The 18,782-nt window shown below is 49.9% G+C and overlaps 1 protein-coding gene across 1 annotated transcript in view; it reads left to right on the plus strand.

Annotated features, from left to right (window-relative positions):
• Positions 1–18,782, plus strand: part of erich3 (glutamate-rich 3) — a 129,801-nt gene that overhangs the window by 38,631 nt on the left and 72,388 nt on the right. Inside the window, exons 6-8 of the mRNA XM_072512836.1 lie at positions 12,606–12,803; positions 14,633–14,813; positions 17,403–17,589. Coding sequence (XP_072368937.1) covers positions 12,606–12,803; positions 14,633–14,813; positions 17,403–17,589 — 566 coding nt within the window. The remainder of the gene's footprint in view (positions 1–12,605; positions 12,804–14,632; positions 14,814–17,402; positions 17,590–18,782) is intronic.

The following is an 18,782-nucleotide window of genomic DNA, read 5'->3' on the forward strand; positions in this document are numbered from 1 at the left end:
ATCCCCTCATTATCTTATAAACCTCTATTAAGTCGCCTCTCATCCTCCTCCACTCCAATGAGAAAAGCCCTAGCTCCCTCAACCTTTCCTCATAAGACCTATCCTGCAAACCAGGCAGCATCCTGGTAAATCTCCTTTGCACCTTTTCAAATGCTTCCACATCCTTCCTATAATGAGGTGACCAGAACTGTACACAATACTCCAAATGTGGTCTTACCAGGGTCATGTCCAGTTGCAGCATAACCCCGCGGCTCTTAAACTCAAGCCCCCTGTTAATAAACGCTAACACACTATACGCCTTCTTCACAGCTCTATCCACTTGAGTGGCAACCTTCAGAGATCTGTGGCCATGAACCCCAAGATCTCTCTGTTCCTCCACATTCCTCAGAACCCTGCCGTTGACCCTGTAATCCTAATTCAAATGTTTTATACCAAATGAATCACCTCGCACTTATCAGGGTTAAACTCCATCTGCCATTTTTGGGCCCAGCTCTGCATCCTATCAATGTCTCTTTGCAGCCTACAACAGCTCTCCACCTCATCCACTGCTCCACCAATCTTGGTGTCATCAGCAAATTTACTGACCCACCCTTCAGCCTCCGCCTCCAAGTCATTGATAAAAATCACAAATAGCAGAGGACCCAGCACTGATCCCTGTGGTACACCGCTGGTAACTGGTCTCCAGTCTGAAAATTTTCCATCCACCACCACCCTCTGTCTTCTATGTGATAGCCAGTTACTTATCCAATTGGCCAAATTTCCCTCTATCCCACACCTCCTTACTTTCTTCATGAGCCGACCATGGGGAACCTTATCAAACGCCTTACTAAAATCCATGTATACGACATCAACTGCTCTACCTTCATTTGTACACTTAGTTACCTCCTCAAAGAACTCAATCAAATTTGTGAGGCAAGACTTACCCTTCACAAATCCGTGTTGACTATCCCGGATTAAGCTGCATCTTTCCAAATGGTCATAAATCCTACCCTTCAGGACCTTTTCCATTATCTTCCCGACCAGCGAAGTAAGACTACCTGGCCTATAATTACCAGGGTCATTCCTATTCCCTTTCTTGAACAGAGGAACAACATTCACCACTCTCCAGTCCTCTGGCACTATCCCCGTGGATAGCGAGGGAGCTAGCGACACTGCCATCACGAATGGGAATACAGAGAGCTCCTACTGCCATCGGGAATGGGAATACAGAGAGCTAGCTATCACTTCCATCGGGAATGGGAATACAGAGAGCTATCACTGCCATCGTGAATGGGAATACAGAGAGCTAGCTACACTGCCATCGGGAATATGAATACAGAGAGCTCCCACTGCCATCGGGAATGGGAATACAGAGAGCTAGCTCCCACTGTCATCGGGAATGGGAATACAGAGAGCTCCCACTGCCATCGGGAATGGGAATACAGAGAGCTAGCTATCACTGCCATCGGGAATGGGAATAAAGAGAGCTAGCTCCCAATGCAATCGGGAATGGGAATACAGAGCGTTAGCTCCCACTGCCATAGGGAATGGGAATACAGAGAGCTAGCTCCCACTGCCATCGGTCATGGGAATACAGAGAGCTCCCACTGCCATCGGGAATGGGAATACCGAGAGCTAGCTACACTGCCATCTGGAATGGGAATACAGAGAGCTAGCTACACTGCCATCGGGAATGGGATACAGAGTGCTCCCACTGCCATCGGGAATGGGAAACAGAGAGCTCCCACTGCCATCGGGAATGGGAATACAGAGAGCTCCCACTGCCATCGGAAATGGGAATACAGAGAGCTAGCTACACTGCCATCTGGAATGGGAATACAGAGAGCTAGCTCCCACTGTCATCGGGAATGGGAATACAGAGAGCTAGCTCCCACTGCAATCGGGAATCGGAATACAGAGCGTTAGCTCCCACTGCCATAGGGAATGGGAATACAGAGAGCTAGCTCCCACTGCCATCGGGAATGGGAATACAGAGAGCTCCCACTGCCATCGGGAATGGGAATACAGAGAGCTAGCTACACTGCCATCTGGAATGGGAATACAGAGAGCTAGCTACACTGCCATCGGGAATGGGAATACAGAGAGCTCCCACTGCCATCGGGAATGGGAATACAGAGAGCTCCCACTGCCATCGGGAATGGGAATACAGAGAGCTAGCTACACTGCCATCTGGAGTGGGAATACAGAGAGCTAGCTACACTGCCATCGGGAATGGGAATACAGAGAGCTAGCTACACTGCCATCGGGAATGGGAATACAGAGAGCTCCCACTGCCATCGGGAATGGGAATACAGAGAGCTAGCTACACTGCCATCGGGAATGGGAATACAGAGAGCTCCCACTGCCATCGGGAATGGGAATACAGAGAGCTAGCTACACTGCCATCTGGAATGGGAATACAGAGAGCTAGCTACACTGCCATCGGGAATGGGAATACAGAGAGCTCCCACTGCCATCGGGAATGGGAATACAGAGAGCTCCCACTGCCATCGGGAATGGGAATACAGAGAGCTAGCTACACTGCCATCTGGAGTGGGAATACAGAGAGCTAGCTACACTGCCATCGGGAATGGGAATACAGAGAGCTAGCTACACTGCCATCGGGAATGGGAATACAGAGAGCTAGCTACACTGCCACGGGAATGGGAATACAGAGAGCTAGCTACACTGCCATCGGGAATGGGAATACAGAGAGCTCCCACTGCCATCGGGAATGGGAATACAGAGAGCTCCCACTGCCATCGGGAATGGGAATACAGAGAGCTAGCTACACTGCCATCTGGAATGGGAATACAGAGAGCTAGCTACACTGCCATCGGGAATGGGAATACAGAGAGCTCCCACTGCCATCGGGAATGGGAATACAGAGAGCTAGCTACACTGCCATCTGGAATGGGAATACAGAGAGCTAGCTACACTGCCATCGGGAATGGGAATACAGAGAGCTCCCACTGCCATCGGGAATGGGAATACAGAGAGCTCCCACTGCCATCGGGAATGGGAATACAGAGAGCTAGCTACACTGCCATCTGGAGTGGGAATACAGAGAGCTAGCTACACTGCCATCGGGAATGGGAATACAGAGAGCTAGCTACACTGCCATCGGGAATGGGAATACAGAGAGCTCCCACTGCCATCGGGAATGGGAATACAGAGAGCTCCCACTGCCATCGGGAATGGGAATACAGAGAGCTAGCTACACTGCCATCTGGAATGGGAATACAGAGAGCTAGCTACACTGCCATCGGGAATGGGAATACAGAGAGCTCCCACTGCCATCGGGAATGGGAATACAGAGAGCTAGCTACACTGCCATCTGGAATGGGAATACAGAGAGCTAGCTACACTGCCATCGGGAATGGGAATAAAGAGAGCTAGCTCCCACTGCAATCGGGAATCGGAATACAGAGCGTTAGCTCCCACTGCCATAGGGAATGGGAATACAGAGAGCTAGCTCCCACTGCCATCGGGAATGGGAATACAGGAGCTAGCTACACTGCCATCGGGAATGGGAATACAGAGAGCTCCCACTGCCATCGGGAATGGGAATACAGAGAGCTCCCACTGCCATCAGGAATGGGAAAACAGAGAGCTAGCTACACTGCCATCGGGAATGGGAATACAGAGAGCTCCCACTGCCATCGGGAATGGGAATACAGAGAGCTCCCACTGCCATCGGGAATGGGAATACAGAGAGCTAGCTACACTGCCATCTGGAATGGGAATACAGAGAGCTAGCTACACTGCCATCGGGAATGGGAATACAGAGAGCTCCCACTGCCATCGGGAATGGGAATACAGAGAGCTCCCACTGCCATCGGGAATGGGAATACAGAGAGCTAGCTACACTGCCATCTGGAATGGGAATACAGAGAGCTAGCTACACTGCCATCGGGAATGGGAATACAGAGAGCTAGCTACACTGCCATCGGGAATGGGAATACAGAGAGCTCCCACTGCCATCGGGAATGGGAACACAGAGAGCTCCCACTGCCATCGGGAATGGGAATACAGAGAGCTAGCTATCACTGCCATCGGGAATGGGAATACAGAGAGCTCCCACTGCCATCTGGAATGGGAATACAGAGAGCTCCCACTGCCATCGGGAATGGGAATACAGAGAGCTCCCACTGCCATCGGGAATGGGAACACAGAGAGCTAGCTACACTGCCATCTGGAATGGGAATACAGAGAGCTAGCTCCCACTGTCATCGGGAATGGGAATACAGAGAGCTCCCACTGCCAAAGGGAATGGGAATACAGAGAGCTAGCTACACTGCCATCGGGAATGGGAATAAAGAGAGCTCCCACTGCCATCGGGAATGGGAATACAGAGAGCTCCCACTGCCATCGGGAATGGGAATACAGAGAGCTAGCTACACTGCCATCGGGAATGGGAATAAAGAGAGCTAGCTCCCACTGCAATCGGGAATCGGAATACAGAGCGTTAGCTCCCACTGTCATAGGGAATGGGAATACGGAGAGCTAGCTCCCACTGCCATCGGGAATGGGAATACAGAGAGCTCCCACTGCCATCGGGAATGGGAATACAGAGAGCTAGCTACACTGCCATCGGAAATGGGAATACAGAGAGCTCCCACTGCCATCGGGAATGGGAATACAGAGAGCTCCCACTGCCATCGGGAATGGGAATACAGAGAGCTAGCTACACTGCCATCGGGAATGGGAATACAGAGAGCTCCCACTGCCATCGGGAATGGGAATACAGAGAGCTCCTACTGCCATCGGGAATGGGAATACAGAGAGCTAGCTACACTGCCATCTGGAATGGGAATACAGACAGCTAGCTCCCACTGTCATCGGGAATGGGAATACTGAGAGCTCCTACTGCCATCGGGAATGGGAATACAGAGAGCTAGCTACACTGCCATCTGGAATGGGAATACAGAGAGCTAGCTACACTGCCATCGGGAATGGGAATACAGAGAGCTCCCACTGCCATCGGGAATGGGATATAGAGTGTTAGCTCCCACTGCCATAGGGAATGGGAATACAGACAGCTAGCTCCCACTGTCATCGGGAATGGGAATACAGAGAGCTCCTACTGCCATCTGGAATGGGAATACAGAGAGCTCCCACTGCCATCGGGAATGGGAATACAGAGAGCTCCCACTGCCATCGGGAATGGGAACACAGAGAGCTAGCTACACTGCCATCTGGAATGGGAATACAGAGAGCTAGCTCCCACTGTCATCGGGAATGGGAATACAGAGAGCTCCCACTGCCATCGGGAATGGGAATACAGAGAGCTAGCTATCACTGCCATCGGGAATGGGAATAAAGAGAGCTAGCTCCCACTGCGATCGGGAATCGGAATACAGAGCGTTAGCTCCCACTGCCATAGGGAATGGGAATACAGAGAGCTAGCTCCCACTGGCATTGGGAATGGGAATACAGAGAGCTCCCACTGCCATCGGGAATGGGAATACAGAGAGCTAGCTACACTGCCATCTGGAATGGGAATACAGAGAGCTAGCTACACTGCCATCGGGAATGGGAATACAGAGAGCTCCCACTGCCATCGGGAATGGGATACAGAGTGCTAGCTACACTGCCAAATGGAATGGGAATACAGAGAGCTAGCTACACTGCCATTGGGAATGGGATACAGAGTGCTAGCTACACTGCCAAATGGAATGGGAATACAGAAAGATAGCTACACTGCCATCGGGAATGGGAATACAGGGAGCTAGCTACACTGCCAAATGGAATTGGAATACAGAGAGGTAGCTACACTGCCATCGGGAATGGGAATACAGAGAGCTCCCACTGCCATCGGGAATGGGAATACAGGGAGCTAGCTACACTGCCAAATGGAATTGGAATACAGAGAGGTAGCTACACTGCCATCGGGAATGGGAATACAGAGAGCTCCCACTGCCATTGGGAATGGGAATACAGAGAGCTCCCACTGCCATCGGGAATGGGAATACAGAGAGATAGCTACACTGCCATCGGGAATGGGTATACAGAGAGATAGCTACACTGCCGTGAGGAATGGGAATACAGAGAGCTAGCTACACTGCCGTGAGGAATGGGAATACAGAGAGCTAGCTGTCACTGCCGTGAGGAATGGGAATACAGAGAGCTAGCTGTCACTGCCGTGAGGAATGGGAATACAGAGAGCTAGCTGTCACTGCCGTGAGGAATGGGATACAGAGCCAGCATTTGGAACAAAAGCTTGGGGTGTGACATCACGGTGTTAGGAGACAGGACGAAAACCCCAAACAAATTTTTCTTAATTTGTAAAACTGTGAGGAAAAGATACTTCACCCTAGGAGTGATGACTCTGACCAGGAAGTATTTTTAATGTTATCTTTAATTTAAACACAGAAGTAACCACGTTTGCACCAAAGAACTAGCTTCATAATTATCAGTTAAACAGTTCTTAATCACAAGGAGAAAAGTAAATTTACTATTTATACCTTCTACTAACTCCAATTGAGCAATCCAGTACGTTTCAATTGCCTCTCATAAATAAAGTTAACAAACAGATTATAGATTAGCTCTACATGCCTGTGCAGGAGAGCTCTCCTTTCGGGAGCAGATCCAGTACACCTCTGCTCAACCTAGCAGCATTTGGAAAAACTGTTTGACTTAAAATTCTTCTGTCTTGCCAGATTCAAATCTCTGACAAACCGCAAAACTTTGAGGCAGACTTGGCTCCTCCCATTAATTAAATCACCTGTATCCCACTAAGATGTCACATGGCCTGCTTAATTAGCTGTGACTAAATACAACCTCTTAATTTATGTAATCTCCAGGGAATCTCCAGCAATCATAACGGTATCTTATTAGCCCTTTATCTGCAACCAAGCAAGTGGTTGGAATGAATCATGATCTCACCTTTTATGACACCTTAATTACAAATTTAGCAAACACAGTCTGCATACCGTAACTTAGTTTCTTTAATAATATTTCAGAAATAAATATATACTTTAACCCAGGCCTTCACAATATTACTGCAACAGGTATAAAATATACTATATTACAATTTCTGTATCCAGCACACGGGGAAACGGGTAGGTGATTAGCTGGTGACTATTTCCTATTAATGTTAGCTAAACTGGAGTATAAACTTTTGAGATTTATCTTTTTTTAAAGTTAGGTTTATTACCACTAAGTATCGGTTGGGTTTGTCAGTGTTTAGGTCTATTTGTATCGGTAAGGTTAATAAATAGATGTAAGGTTGATTAGTATTAATAAAGGTTTATTCACAGCAGTAAGATTCATCAGAAGTAGTAATGCTATAAACAGACAGAGAAATAGCAGGGCTACTCTGCCCTCTAGAGTGCACATCCTCCAATATGTGGGAATTCCAGGGTGCTCCCTATGTTCTGGATAACTATTTCTGCAAGAAGCTTTTTTCCGTTTGTTCACAGGATGTGGGGGGTCGCTGGCTAGGAGGTGATGATGAACCACTGCAGTCCATCAGGCACAGATACATCCACAGTGCGGGTAGAAGTATTGAGTGTCAGCTGGTGTCACTGCGGTGCACCCGCAAAGTTGAGAACTTTGTGGTTAGCAGAATTGTGGATGCGGCCATCCTGCATCTTTAAGATTGTGCCAGGAGAGAGGGAATGGATAAGCACGACAGACTGGAGAAGAAATAGGCAGATAACGCGGGAGACCCTTGAGTGCCCTTCAACCAGTATTCTATTCTGGGCAATTTGCCCGTGGCTCAGTTGTACAGGACGTACAAGGAAGTCTGGAAGCAGCAATGGTGATAGGTGATTGAATAGTTGGGGGAATAGATCGATGTGTCTGCCGCCACAGGCATGGCTCCAGGATGATGTGTTGCCTCCCTGCCACCAGGGTCAAGGATGTCACTGAGCAATTGCAAGACACCCTGAGGTGGGAGGGTGAACAGCCAGCAGTCCTGGTTCACATTGGTACAGATGATGCAGGTGGAAAGAGGGATGTGGTCCTGCAGTCAGAATTTAGGGAGCTGGGTCTGAAATTAGCAAGCAGGACCTCTAAAGTAGTAATCTCCAGATTGCAGCGAGTACGATCCCACCCTCAATCCCACCCTCAATCCCACCCTCAATCCCACCCTCAATCCCACCCTCAATCCCACCCTCAATCCCACCCTCAATCCCACCCTCAGTCCCACCCTCAATCCCACCCTCAATCCCACCCTCAATCCCACCCTCAATCCCACCCTCAATCCCACCCTCAGTCCCACCCTCAATCCCACCCTCAATCCCACCCTCAATCCCACCCTCAATCCCACCCTCAATCCCACCCTCAATCCCACCCTCAATCCCACCCTCAGTCCCACCCTCAGTCCCACCCTCAATCCCACCCTCAATCCCACCCTCAATCCCACCCTCAATCCCACCCTCTATCCCACCCTCAATCCCACCCTCAATCCCACCCTCAATCCCACCCTCAATCCCACCCTCTATCCCACCCTCAATCCCACCCTCAGTCCCACCCTCTGTCCCACCCTCTATCCCACCCTCAATCCCACCCTCAATCCCACCCTCTGTCCCACCCTCTGTCCCACCCTCTATCCCACGCTCTATCCCACCCCCTATCCCACCCCCTATCCCACCCCCTATCCCACCCCCTATCCCACCCCCTATCCCACCCCCTATCCCACCCTCAATCCCACCCCCTATCCCACCCCCTATCCCACCCCCTATCCCACCCCCTATCCCACCCCCTATCCCACCCCCTATCCCACCCCCTATCCCACCCCCTATCCCACCCCCTATCCCACCCCCTATCCCACCCCCTATCCCACCCCCTATCCCACCCCCTATCCCACCCCCTATCCCACCCCCTATCCCACCCCCTATCCCACCCCCTATCCCACCCCCTATCCCACCCCCTATCCCACCCCCTATCCCACCCCCTATCCCACCCCCTATCCCACCCCCTATCCCACCCCCTATCCCACCCCCTATCCCACCCCCTATCCCACCCCCTATCCCACCCCCTATCCCACCCGCTATCCCACCCGCTATCCCACCCGCTATCCCACCCGCTATCCCACCCGCTATCCCACCCGCTATCCCACCCGCTATCCCACCCGCTATCCCACCCGCTATCCCACCCGCTATCCCACCCCCTAGCCCAGCCCCTAGCCCAGCCCCTAGCCCAGCCCCTAGCCCAGCCCCTAGCCCACCCCCAACCCCACCCCCAACCCCACCCCCTATCCCACCCCCTATCCCACCCCCTATCCCACCCCCTATCCCACCCCCTATCCCACCCCCTATCCCACCCCCTAGCCCAGCCCCTAGCCCAGCCCCTAGCCCAGCCCCTAGCCCAGCCCCTAGCCCAGCCCCTAGCCCAGCCCCTAGCCCACCTTTCAGCCCAAAATGGATATTTCTGACTTTTCCAGTTTCCACCCTGCTCCGACTGGAACCTTCCAGCCTCCGTACTGAGGCTGGGTAGGAAAAGGCCATGAAATGCCACCAAAAAAGGGATTTGCACATTGAGGCTGGGGGCATTGCTGAGGTATTACATAAATTCTTTGCATCTGTCTTTACCAAGGAAGAAGATGTTACCCAGGCTATGGTGAAAGAGGAGAAAGTCCAGACACTAGAAGGGTTTGAAATTGATAAGGAGGAGGCATTGGATAGGCTCAGTTCTTAAAGTTGACAACCCAGGTCCGGATGAGATGCTCCCAAGGAGACTGAGGGAAATAAGAGTGGAAATTGCAGGGGTACTGGCCATAATTCTTCAATCTGCCTTGGACACGGGTGATGCTAGGGGACTGGAGAATTGCAAAGCTTGCACCATTATTCCAAAAAGGGAGTAAAGATCCTCCCAGCAACCCGAGTTTAACTTTGGTGCTGTGGGAACTTCTCGAAACAATAATTTGGAACAAAATTAATAGGCAATTGGACAAATCTGGGTTAATTAAGGAAAGCCAATATGGAATACTGAAGTAAAAACTATGTTTAACTAACTTGTTGGAGTTGTTTCAGGAGGTAACACAGAGGGTTGATGAGGGTAATGTTGTTGATGTGGTGTACATGAACTTTCAAAAGGCATTTAATACAGTGCCACACAACAGACTTCTAAGCAAATTCTAGCTCGTCGAATAAAAGGGACAAGAGCAATGTGGAAACGGAATTGGCTGAGGGGCAGCACGATAGCATTGTGGATAGCACAATTGCTTCACAGCTCCAGAGTCCCAGGTTCGATTCCGGCTTGGGTCACTGTCTGTGCAGAGTCTGCACATCCTCCCCGTGTGTGCGTGGGTTTCCTCCGGGTGCTCCGGTTTCCTCCCACAGTCCAAAGGTTAGGTGGATTGGCCATGATAAATTGTCCTTAATGTCCAAAATTGCCCTTAGTGTTGGGTGGGGTTACTGGTTATAGGGATAGGGTGGAGGTGTTGACCTTGGGTAGGGTGCTCTTTCCAAGAGCCGGTGCAGACTCGATGGGCCGAATGGCCTCCTTCTGCACTGTAAATCCTATGAAATCTATGAATCTATAATCTATGACGGAGAGGAAAGTGAGCGTAACGGTTAATGGGTGTTTTGCAGGCTGGAGGTTGTGTTCTCCAGGAGCCAGTGTTAGGGCCCTTGCTTTCCCTGATATATGTTGATGATCTGGATCTTGGTGTGCAGGAGATAATTTCAAAATTTGCAAATGATACAAAACTTGGAAGAATTGTGAAAGGTGATGAGGTCAGAGTTAAAGGGACAAAGACAAGTTGTGGAGTGGGCAGATAGGTGGCAGATGAAGTTTAATGCAGAGAAATGAGAAGTGATCCATTTTGAAAAGAAGAACGTAGAGAGACAATATAAAATAAAGGGGGCAATTCTAAAGGGGGTGCAGGGGCAGAGGGGCCTAGGTCATTAAAGGTGACAGGAAAGGTGGAGAGTTGTTAATAAAGCAGACAGTATTCTGTGTTTTGCTGGATTATTGTTGCACTTTAGGAAGGATGTGAAGGCATTGGAAAGAACACAGAAAAGATTGAGGAGACTTTCCAGAGTTGAGGAACTTTAGTTACCATGATAGATTGGAGGAGCAAAGTCTGTTTTCTTTGGGGAAAGAGAAGGTTGAGAGGAGATTTGATTGAGATTTGAAATTTTCTTTTCATTTCATTTTTTCATAGGCATGATCAAAATCATGAGGGATCTAGACATGGAGAAACTATTCCCAGTCATAAAAGGATCGACAATGAGAGGGCACAGATTTAAACAATTGAGAAAAGTAGCAAAAACTTCCTGAGCTTTTCCACACAGCGAGTGGTTAGGATCAGGAATGTACTGTCTGAGAGTGTGGTGGAGACAGATTCACACAGCGAGTGGTTAGGATCAGGAATGCACTGTCTGAGAGTGTGGTGGAGACAGATTCACACAGCGAGTGGTTAGGATCTGGAATGTACTGTCTGTGAGTGTGGTGGAGACAGATCCGCACAGCGAGTGGTCAGAATCTGGAATGCACTGTCTGAGAGTGTGGTGGAGACAGGATCACACAGCGAGTGGTTAGGATCCGGAATGTACTGTCTGAGAGTGTGGTGGAGACAGATTCGCACAGCGAGTGGTTAGGATCTGGAATGTTCTGTCTGAGAGTGTGGTGGAGGCATATTCACACAGCGAGTGGTTAGGATCCGGAATGTACTGTCTGTGAGTGTGGTGGAGACAGATTCACACAGCGAGTGGTCAGAATCTGGAATGCACTGTCTGAGAGTGTGGTGGAGACAGGATCACACAGCGAGTGGTTAGGATCTGGAATGCACTGTCTGAGAGTGTAGTGGAGGCAGATTCACACAGCGAGTGGTTAGGATCTGGAATGTTCTGTCTGAGAGTGTGGTGGAGGCATATTCACACAGCGAGTGGTTAGGATCCGGAATGTACTGTCTGTGAGTGTGGTGGAGACAGATTCACACAGCGAGTGGTCAGAATCTGGAATGCACTGTCTGAGAGTGTGGTGGAGGCAGATTCACACAGCGAGTGGTTAGGATTTGGAACGCACTGTCTGTGAGTGTGGTGGAGGTAGATTCACACAGCGAGTGGTTAGGATCCGGAATGTACTGTCTGTGAGTGTGGTGGAGGCAGATTCACACAGCGAGTGGTTAGGATCTGGAACGCACTGTCTGTGAGTGTGGTGGAGGCAGATTCACACAGCGAGTGGTTAGGATCTGGAACGCACTGTCTGCGAGTGTGGTGGAGGCAGATTCACACAGCGAGTGGTTAGGATTTGGGACGTGCTGCCTAAGAGTGTGGTGGAGGCAGGGTCAATGGAAACATTCAAAACATGATTAGACCATTATCGGAAAAGGAACAATGTGCAGGGGTATATGGGGAAGGCAGGAGAATGGCACTGAAGAATTGCTCATTCGGAGAGTGGGGCAGAGACCATGGGCTGAAAGACTTTCAGGACTATAACAATTTTGTGATGTGTCAATTCTCAGTTCTCTGCGTTAAACTGTACCAGCCTTGTGTCTGAGCACACCAGTCCGATGATGCCTTCCGAAATTCTGTTACTGTCCCCTTCACCCCAACTGCTGCATTTCTGGTTTTAGTCAATTCAGTGCCGAGAAATAAAACCATGGATCAGCTGGTTTGAACAGAGAAGGCTTCCTGGTTGTAATTCACTGAGTTAATTTTATTTTCTGGTAGCTGGACCGCGATTTGTTCAGGAATTGGCACACATTGGATTTTCCCACTGGGATGTCCCCCTACCGCCTTCCAGTGATCAATAACTATGTGACTCCAGTCCCACCTCCACCACGAAAACGAGAGAAGAATGGAACCCTGAGGGGCAGGAGGCTGAGGCCCACCACAGCCCCCAATGGTCCAGCTACCCTGCTGGCAAAGGTAAAGAGACAATCATTACACACAATATCAGCGCTGAAGCTGCCCCTCCTTCTGTCCATAGAGGCTGACAGCATGAAAACAGGCCCTTCGGTCCAACTTTTCCATGCCTCCCAGTTTTTAAGCACTAATTCCTTTTTCCCTTGCGTGTTTATCCAGTTTCCTCTTCACTGTATCGACATTATTCACCACTCCCCGTGGGCGCGAGTTCCCCATTCTCACCACTCTCTGGGTAAAGAAGCTTCTCCTGAATTCCCAATTGGATTCTTAGTAGACCAATAAGACAAAGGAGCAGAATTCGACCACTCGGCCCATCAAGTCTGCTCCGCCATTCAATGAGATCATAACTGATCTGACACCATCCTCAATATCCCCATAACCCTTGATTCCCTCACTTATTAAAAATCTGTCTATCTCATACTTGAAGGTACTTAAAGCCCCAGGGCTGGATTCTCCGATTTTGAGGCTATGTACCCCCGCCGGCGTGGGGATGGTGGTGTTTCACGCCAGAAAAAATGCGTAAAACGGCCACCGATCCTCCATTTGGCCGGGGGCTAGCAGGCCGGCAGCGTAGAGCACACACTGCTCTAGCTGCTGATATGGCCCGGAGAATTGCCGGGTCTGTGGCCGTGCATGCGCATGGTGGCGGCCTGCAATGGCCCCGGACCAACAGGGGGCGGAGCATCGGGAAAGTGGCACCGCCCCCGATTTGGCCATAAACTTTGATTATCCGGCTGATCGCAGAAAGTGATTTCGGCGTCGGAGAATCCAGTCCCCAGTTTCTACAGCTCCCTGCGGCAAAGAATTCCACAGATTCACTACCCTCTGAGAGAAGAAACTCCTCCTCATCGCTGTCTCTAATGGGCGACCCCCTGACTCTGAGATTATAGGCCCTCTGGTCCTGGACTCTCCCACAAGGGGAGACAACCTCTCAGCATCGACCCTGTCAAACCCCCTGAGAATCCTCTATGTCTCAATAAGGTCGCCTCTCATTCTTCTAAACTTCAATGAGTACAGTCCCAACCGAGTGAACCTTCTCTGGACAGCATCCAATGTCAGGAATACTTTCCTTGGATAAGTGGTCTAAAACTGTTCACAGTATTCCAGGTGTGGCCTAACTCATGCCTTGTATAGTACCAGCAAGACTCCCCTATTTTTAGACTCCATTCCCTTTGAAATAAAGACCAACATACCATTTGCCGTCCCTGTTACCTGCTGAACCTGCATGCTGCCTTTTTGTGATTTAGGCACAAGGACCCTAAATTCCCCCCGTGCTGCAGCTTTCTGCAGTCTCTCTCCATTTAAATAATATTCAGCTCCTTTATTCTCCCTACCACATTGCAGAACTTCACATTTTCCTGCGGTATATTCCAATTTATTGTGATTATTTTACAGTTATGACCCCTAGTTCTAGTCCCACCCGCAAGTGGGAACGTTTTTTTCTACATCTCCCTGACCAATTCCCTTCATAATCTTAGAGACGCTCCACACCACCTTCACCGCCACTCAGAAATACTCGTCTTCAATCGGGCCAAACGCGATGTTGATTGTATAAAAGGGAAGATTTGAAAGTATGCCGCTCCTTTTGCAATCTTAGGGTGTTGCACAATGGGTTGCAGCCAATGAACTTCCTCCCCTAAAGGACATTACTGAACCAATTGGGTTTTACGAGAATCGGACAGCTTCATTGGCAGGTTGCCTGACCCGGCTGCGGGGGGGGGGGGGTCTGTTTGTTGTGGTTTCTGATTAAATTAAAGCCGCGTCCCAGCCCATCGCTAACCCATTGGCCAATCTTCATTCCGCTTTGTAAATACCAAGTTGTTGTTGTGCAGGACACTCCGAAGCCACATCGATCATTCTCACACAGCAATGTCCTGATCACAATGGTCTACCGTGGAAAACGGCTGCATCTGTCACACGACCAGGCAGAGGTCAGAGACGAGGTCAAGGTCCAGCAGCAACATTGTGGTGGAGAGAACCTCTGCGTGTACAAAGGGAAGCTTCTGGAAACAGGTGGGCGCCAACAGAAAATTAGAAAATGTTCTCGCATCGCATCCGTTTTCATTTCTTCTTTTCAGTGTTGAGAGTTAGAAAAGGGCAAAAGAAGGGATTAGGACGACACGTCCTTGGGGAGGGAGGAGAGCAGATTTACTAGAATGCTATCGGAATGAGGTGGGAGGGTGACAAGGATGCAGGGATCCTACAGCAAGATCTGGACAGGTTGGGCGAGTGGGCAAACCAATGGCAGATGCAGTATAATTTGGATAAGTGGGAGGTTATTCACTCTGGAAGCAAAAACAGGAAGGCAGATCACTACCTGAATGGTTGTAAATTGGGAGAGGGGAGTGTGCAGCGAGACCTGGGTGTCCACGAACACCATTCGCTGAAGGTAAGCATGCAGGTGCAGCAGGCGGTAAAGAAGGCTAATGGTATGTTGGCCTTCATTGCGAGAGGTTTTGAGTACAGGAGCAGGGATGTGTTGCTGCAATTGTACAGGGCCTTGGTGAGGCCACACCTGGAGTATTGTGGGCAGTTTTGGTCTCCTTCTCAGAGGAAGGATGTTCTTGCTCTCGAGGGAGAGCAGCGAAGGTTTACCAGACTGATTCCAGGGATGGTGGGACTGTCAAATGAGGAGAGATTGACTAGGTTGGGATTGTTCTCGCTGGAGTTCAGAAGAATGATGGGGGGATCTCATAGAGACTATAAACTTCTAACAGGACTGGACAGGGTAGATGCAGGGAAGATGTTACCGATGGTGGGTGTGTCCAGAACCAGGGGTCACTGTCTGAGGATTCAGGGTAAACCATTTCGGACAGAGATAAGGAGACATTTCTTCACACAGAGAGTGGTGAGCCTGTGGAATTCACTCCCACAGGAAGTAGTTGATGCTAAAACACTGAATATATTCACGAAGCGACTGGATATAGCACTTGGGAAGAATGGGATCAAAGGCTATGGGGAGAAAGCAGGATTAGGCTATTGAGTTGGATGATCAGCCATGATGGTGATGGATGGTGGAGCAGGCTCGAAGGGCCAAAAGGCCTCCTGCTCCGATCTTCTATGTATCTACGTATCAGTTGCTGGAGAGGCTGGGATTGTTCTCCTTCGAGCAGAGAAGGGTGAGAAAGAAAGATTTGCATTTCCGTAGCACCTGTCACATCCTCAGGACATCTGAAATCACTCTACAGCAAATGAAGTACTTTTGAATTGTAGTCACTGTTGTAATGTAGAAATTGCAGCTGTCAATTGGCCCTCAGCAAGTGCCCACAAACAGAAGCGTGATTAAGGACCAGATAGTCTGCTTCAGTGATTGAAGGGTAAATACTTTCCTCGGGACACCAGGGAGATTGAATCAAGGTTTTCAAACCATGATGGAGTTCTGATGAGTAAATGAGGAGAAAGTGTCTCCAGTGACAGGAGGGAGGGTAACCAGAGGGACACAGATTGAAGAGAATCGGGAAAAGAAGCAGAGGGGGAGATGAGGAGGATGTTTTTTACACAGCGAGTTGTTGTGAGGCAGAGGGGGAGATGAGGAGGATGTTTTTTACACAGCGAGTTGTTGTGAGGCAGAGGGGGAGATGAGGAGGATGTTTTTTACACAGCGAGTTGTTGTGAGGCAGAGGGGGAGATGAGGAGGATGGTTTTTACACAGCGAGTTGTTGTGAGGCAGAGGGGGAGATGAGGAGGATGTTTTTTACACAGCGAGTTGTTGTGAGGCAGAGGGGGAGATGAGGAGGATGGTTTTTACACAGCGAGTTGTTGTGAGGCAGAGGGGGAGATGAGGAGGATGTTTTTTACACAGCGAGTTGTTGTGAGGCAGAGGGGGAGATGAGGAGGATGTTTTTTACACAGCGAGTTGTTGTGAGGCAGAGGGGGAGATGGGGAGGATGCTTTTTACACAGCGAGTTGTTGTGATCTGGAAGGTGCTGCGACTTTGGGTTAGATGATAGACAAAGCACCATGCTCCCTGCCACCCATGAGGTTGAGTTAAGCAGAAACAGGAGGTAGCCATTCAGCCCCTCGAGTCTATTCCACAATTCAGTCAGATTATGGTTAATATGTACCTCATTGCCATTTTCCCATTTTAGTTCCATATTCCTGAGTAGCCTTACTCAACAAATCCACCTCCATCTGACCACCAGCATCGACAACTTTCTGGGGGAAAGACTTCCATATTTCCAGTATCTTTTATCTGGAAGAGTTCTTTCACCATCCTTGAGCGGCCTGGCCGTGATTTTAACGTGATGCCCCTTGTTCTAGACTCCCCCCATTCGAATGAATGGTTTCCTATGAATAAAAACAAAATCATTGCTGATGCTGGAGATCGGAAATAAAAGCCCAGAAATGCTAGAAAAACTCGGCAGGTCTGGCAGCCTGTGTGGAGAGAGAAAGTGAGTTGACATTTCCAGCCCAATACGACTCCCCTTCGGAACTCGCTCTTCCGATAAATGTTGGAACCGGCTCGAGGGGTTGAATGGCCTCCTCCTCTGATTCACCTTGTTCGCAAAGTCGCATGTTTCGTTTTATGCAGTGATTGCTGTGTAAATACTTTAAAACTGTTTCAATTTTTCCTCTCCGTCCTTTTCTCCACTGGTTTTCCAGAGAAATTCCAGTTTGTGTCCCGGCGGCACTTGGGTTTTCCCTTCAGCCTCACCTTCTTCCTAAACGGCATCCAGGTCAATCGACTGAGTTCCTGCTGCGAGTACAAACACCGGAGGGGCTCCCGGCTTGGCGGCAAACAAGCGTACTTTGCTTTCCAAAATGTGGATGGGGCATCCCCATGCTACAGGTACGGGAGATGCTATTGAGTTAATGTTTCGGCAACACAACACTTCCTCCAGTCCTCATGCGCATATAGGAGGGGAAGGCCGTGGGAATATTAAGTCTTGCAGAAAAGCAATCAAAAATGCTTTCCATGCATCAGATCACTTTGAAATATAGTCACTGTGGTGCTGCGAGTACACATGGCAGCCATTTTGTATGTGGCAGCCATTTTGAGGGCAGCACGGTAGCATGGTGGTTAGCACAATTGCTTCACAGCTCCAGGGTCCCAGGTTCGATTCCTGGCTTGGGTCACTGTCTGTGCGGAGTCTGCACGTTCTCCCCGTGTGTGCGTGGGTTTCCTCCGGGTGCTCCTGTTTCCTCCCACAGTCCAAAGATGTGCAGCATCGGAAAGGCCGAACCGGCACCAAAGAGCGGCGTGAACCCCTCCAGCGTCAGGCTGCCCGGAAGTTGTGGAATCCTCAGCACTTCCGAGAGCTAGGCCGGTGCTGGAGGGGTTGCCGCCGTGCCAACCGGTGTCGAAGGGCCTCCGCCGGCTGGTGCGAGTTGGCGCGTGCACAGGAGCGCCGGCTTGTTCTGGCGCATGCGCAGGGGGGGTTTCTTCTCCGCGCCGGCCATGGCGGAGCCCGACAGAGGCCGGCGCGGAGGGAAAGAGTGGGTTTCCTCCGGGTGCTCCTGTTTCCTCCCACAGTCCAAAGATGTGCAGGTTAGGTGGATTGGCCGTGCTAAATTGCCCTTAGTGTCTAAAATTGCCCTTAGTGTTGGGTGGGGTTACTGGGTTATGGGGATAGGGTGGAGGTGTGGGCTTGGGTAGGGTGCTCTTTCCAAGAGCCGGTGCAGACTCGATGGGCCGAATGGCCTCCTTCTGCACTGTAAATTCTATGAAAAAATAAATAAAATAAAAAAATTTGTGCATAGCTAGCCAGCCCCATCGAATTAAAGAAAAGCTATGATATAGATTCTCCAAATTGAAGCCCATCTACACAATTCCCTTATCGTCCATATGTCTATCCAATGGCCATTTAAATGTCCTCTGTGTTGGCGAGTCCACTACTGTTGCAGGCAGGGCATTCCATGCCCTTACTACTCTCTGAGTAAAGAACCTACCTCTGACATCTGTCTTATATCTATCTCCCCTCAATTTAAAGCTATGTCCCCTCGTGCTAGACATCACCATCCGAGGAAAAAGGCTCTCACTGT

This window comes from Scyliorhinus torazame, chromosome 7 (assembly GCF_047496885.1).
Source record: "Scyliorhinus torazame isolate Kashiwa2021f chromosome 7, sScyTor2.1, whole genome shotgun sequence".
NCBI classification, from domain to species: Eukaryota; Metazoa; Chordata; class Chondrichthyes; order Carcharhiniformes; family Scyliorhinidae; genus Scyliorhinus; species Scyliorhinus torazame.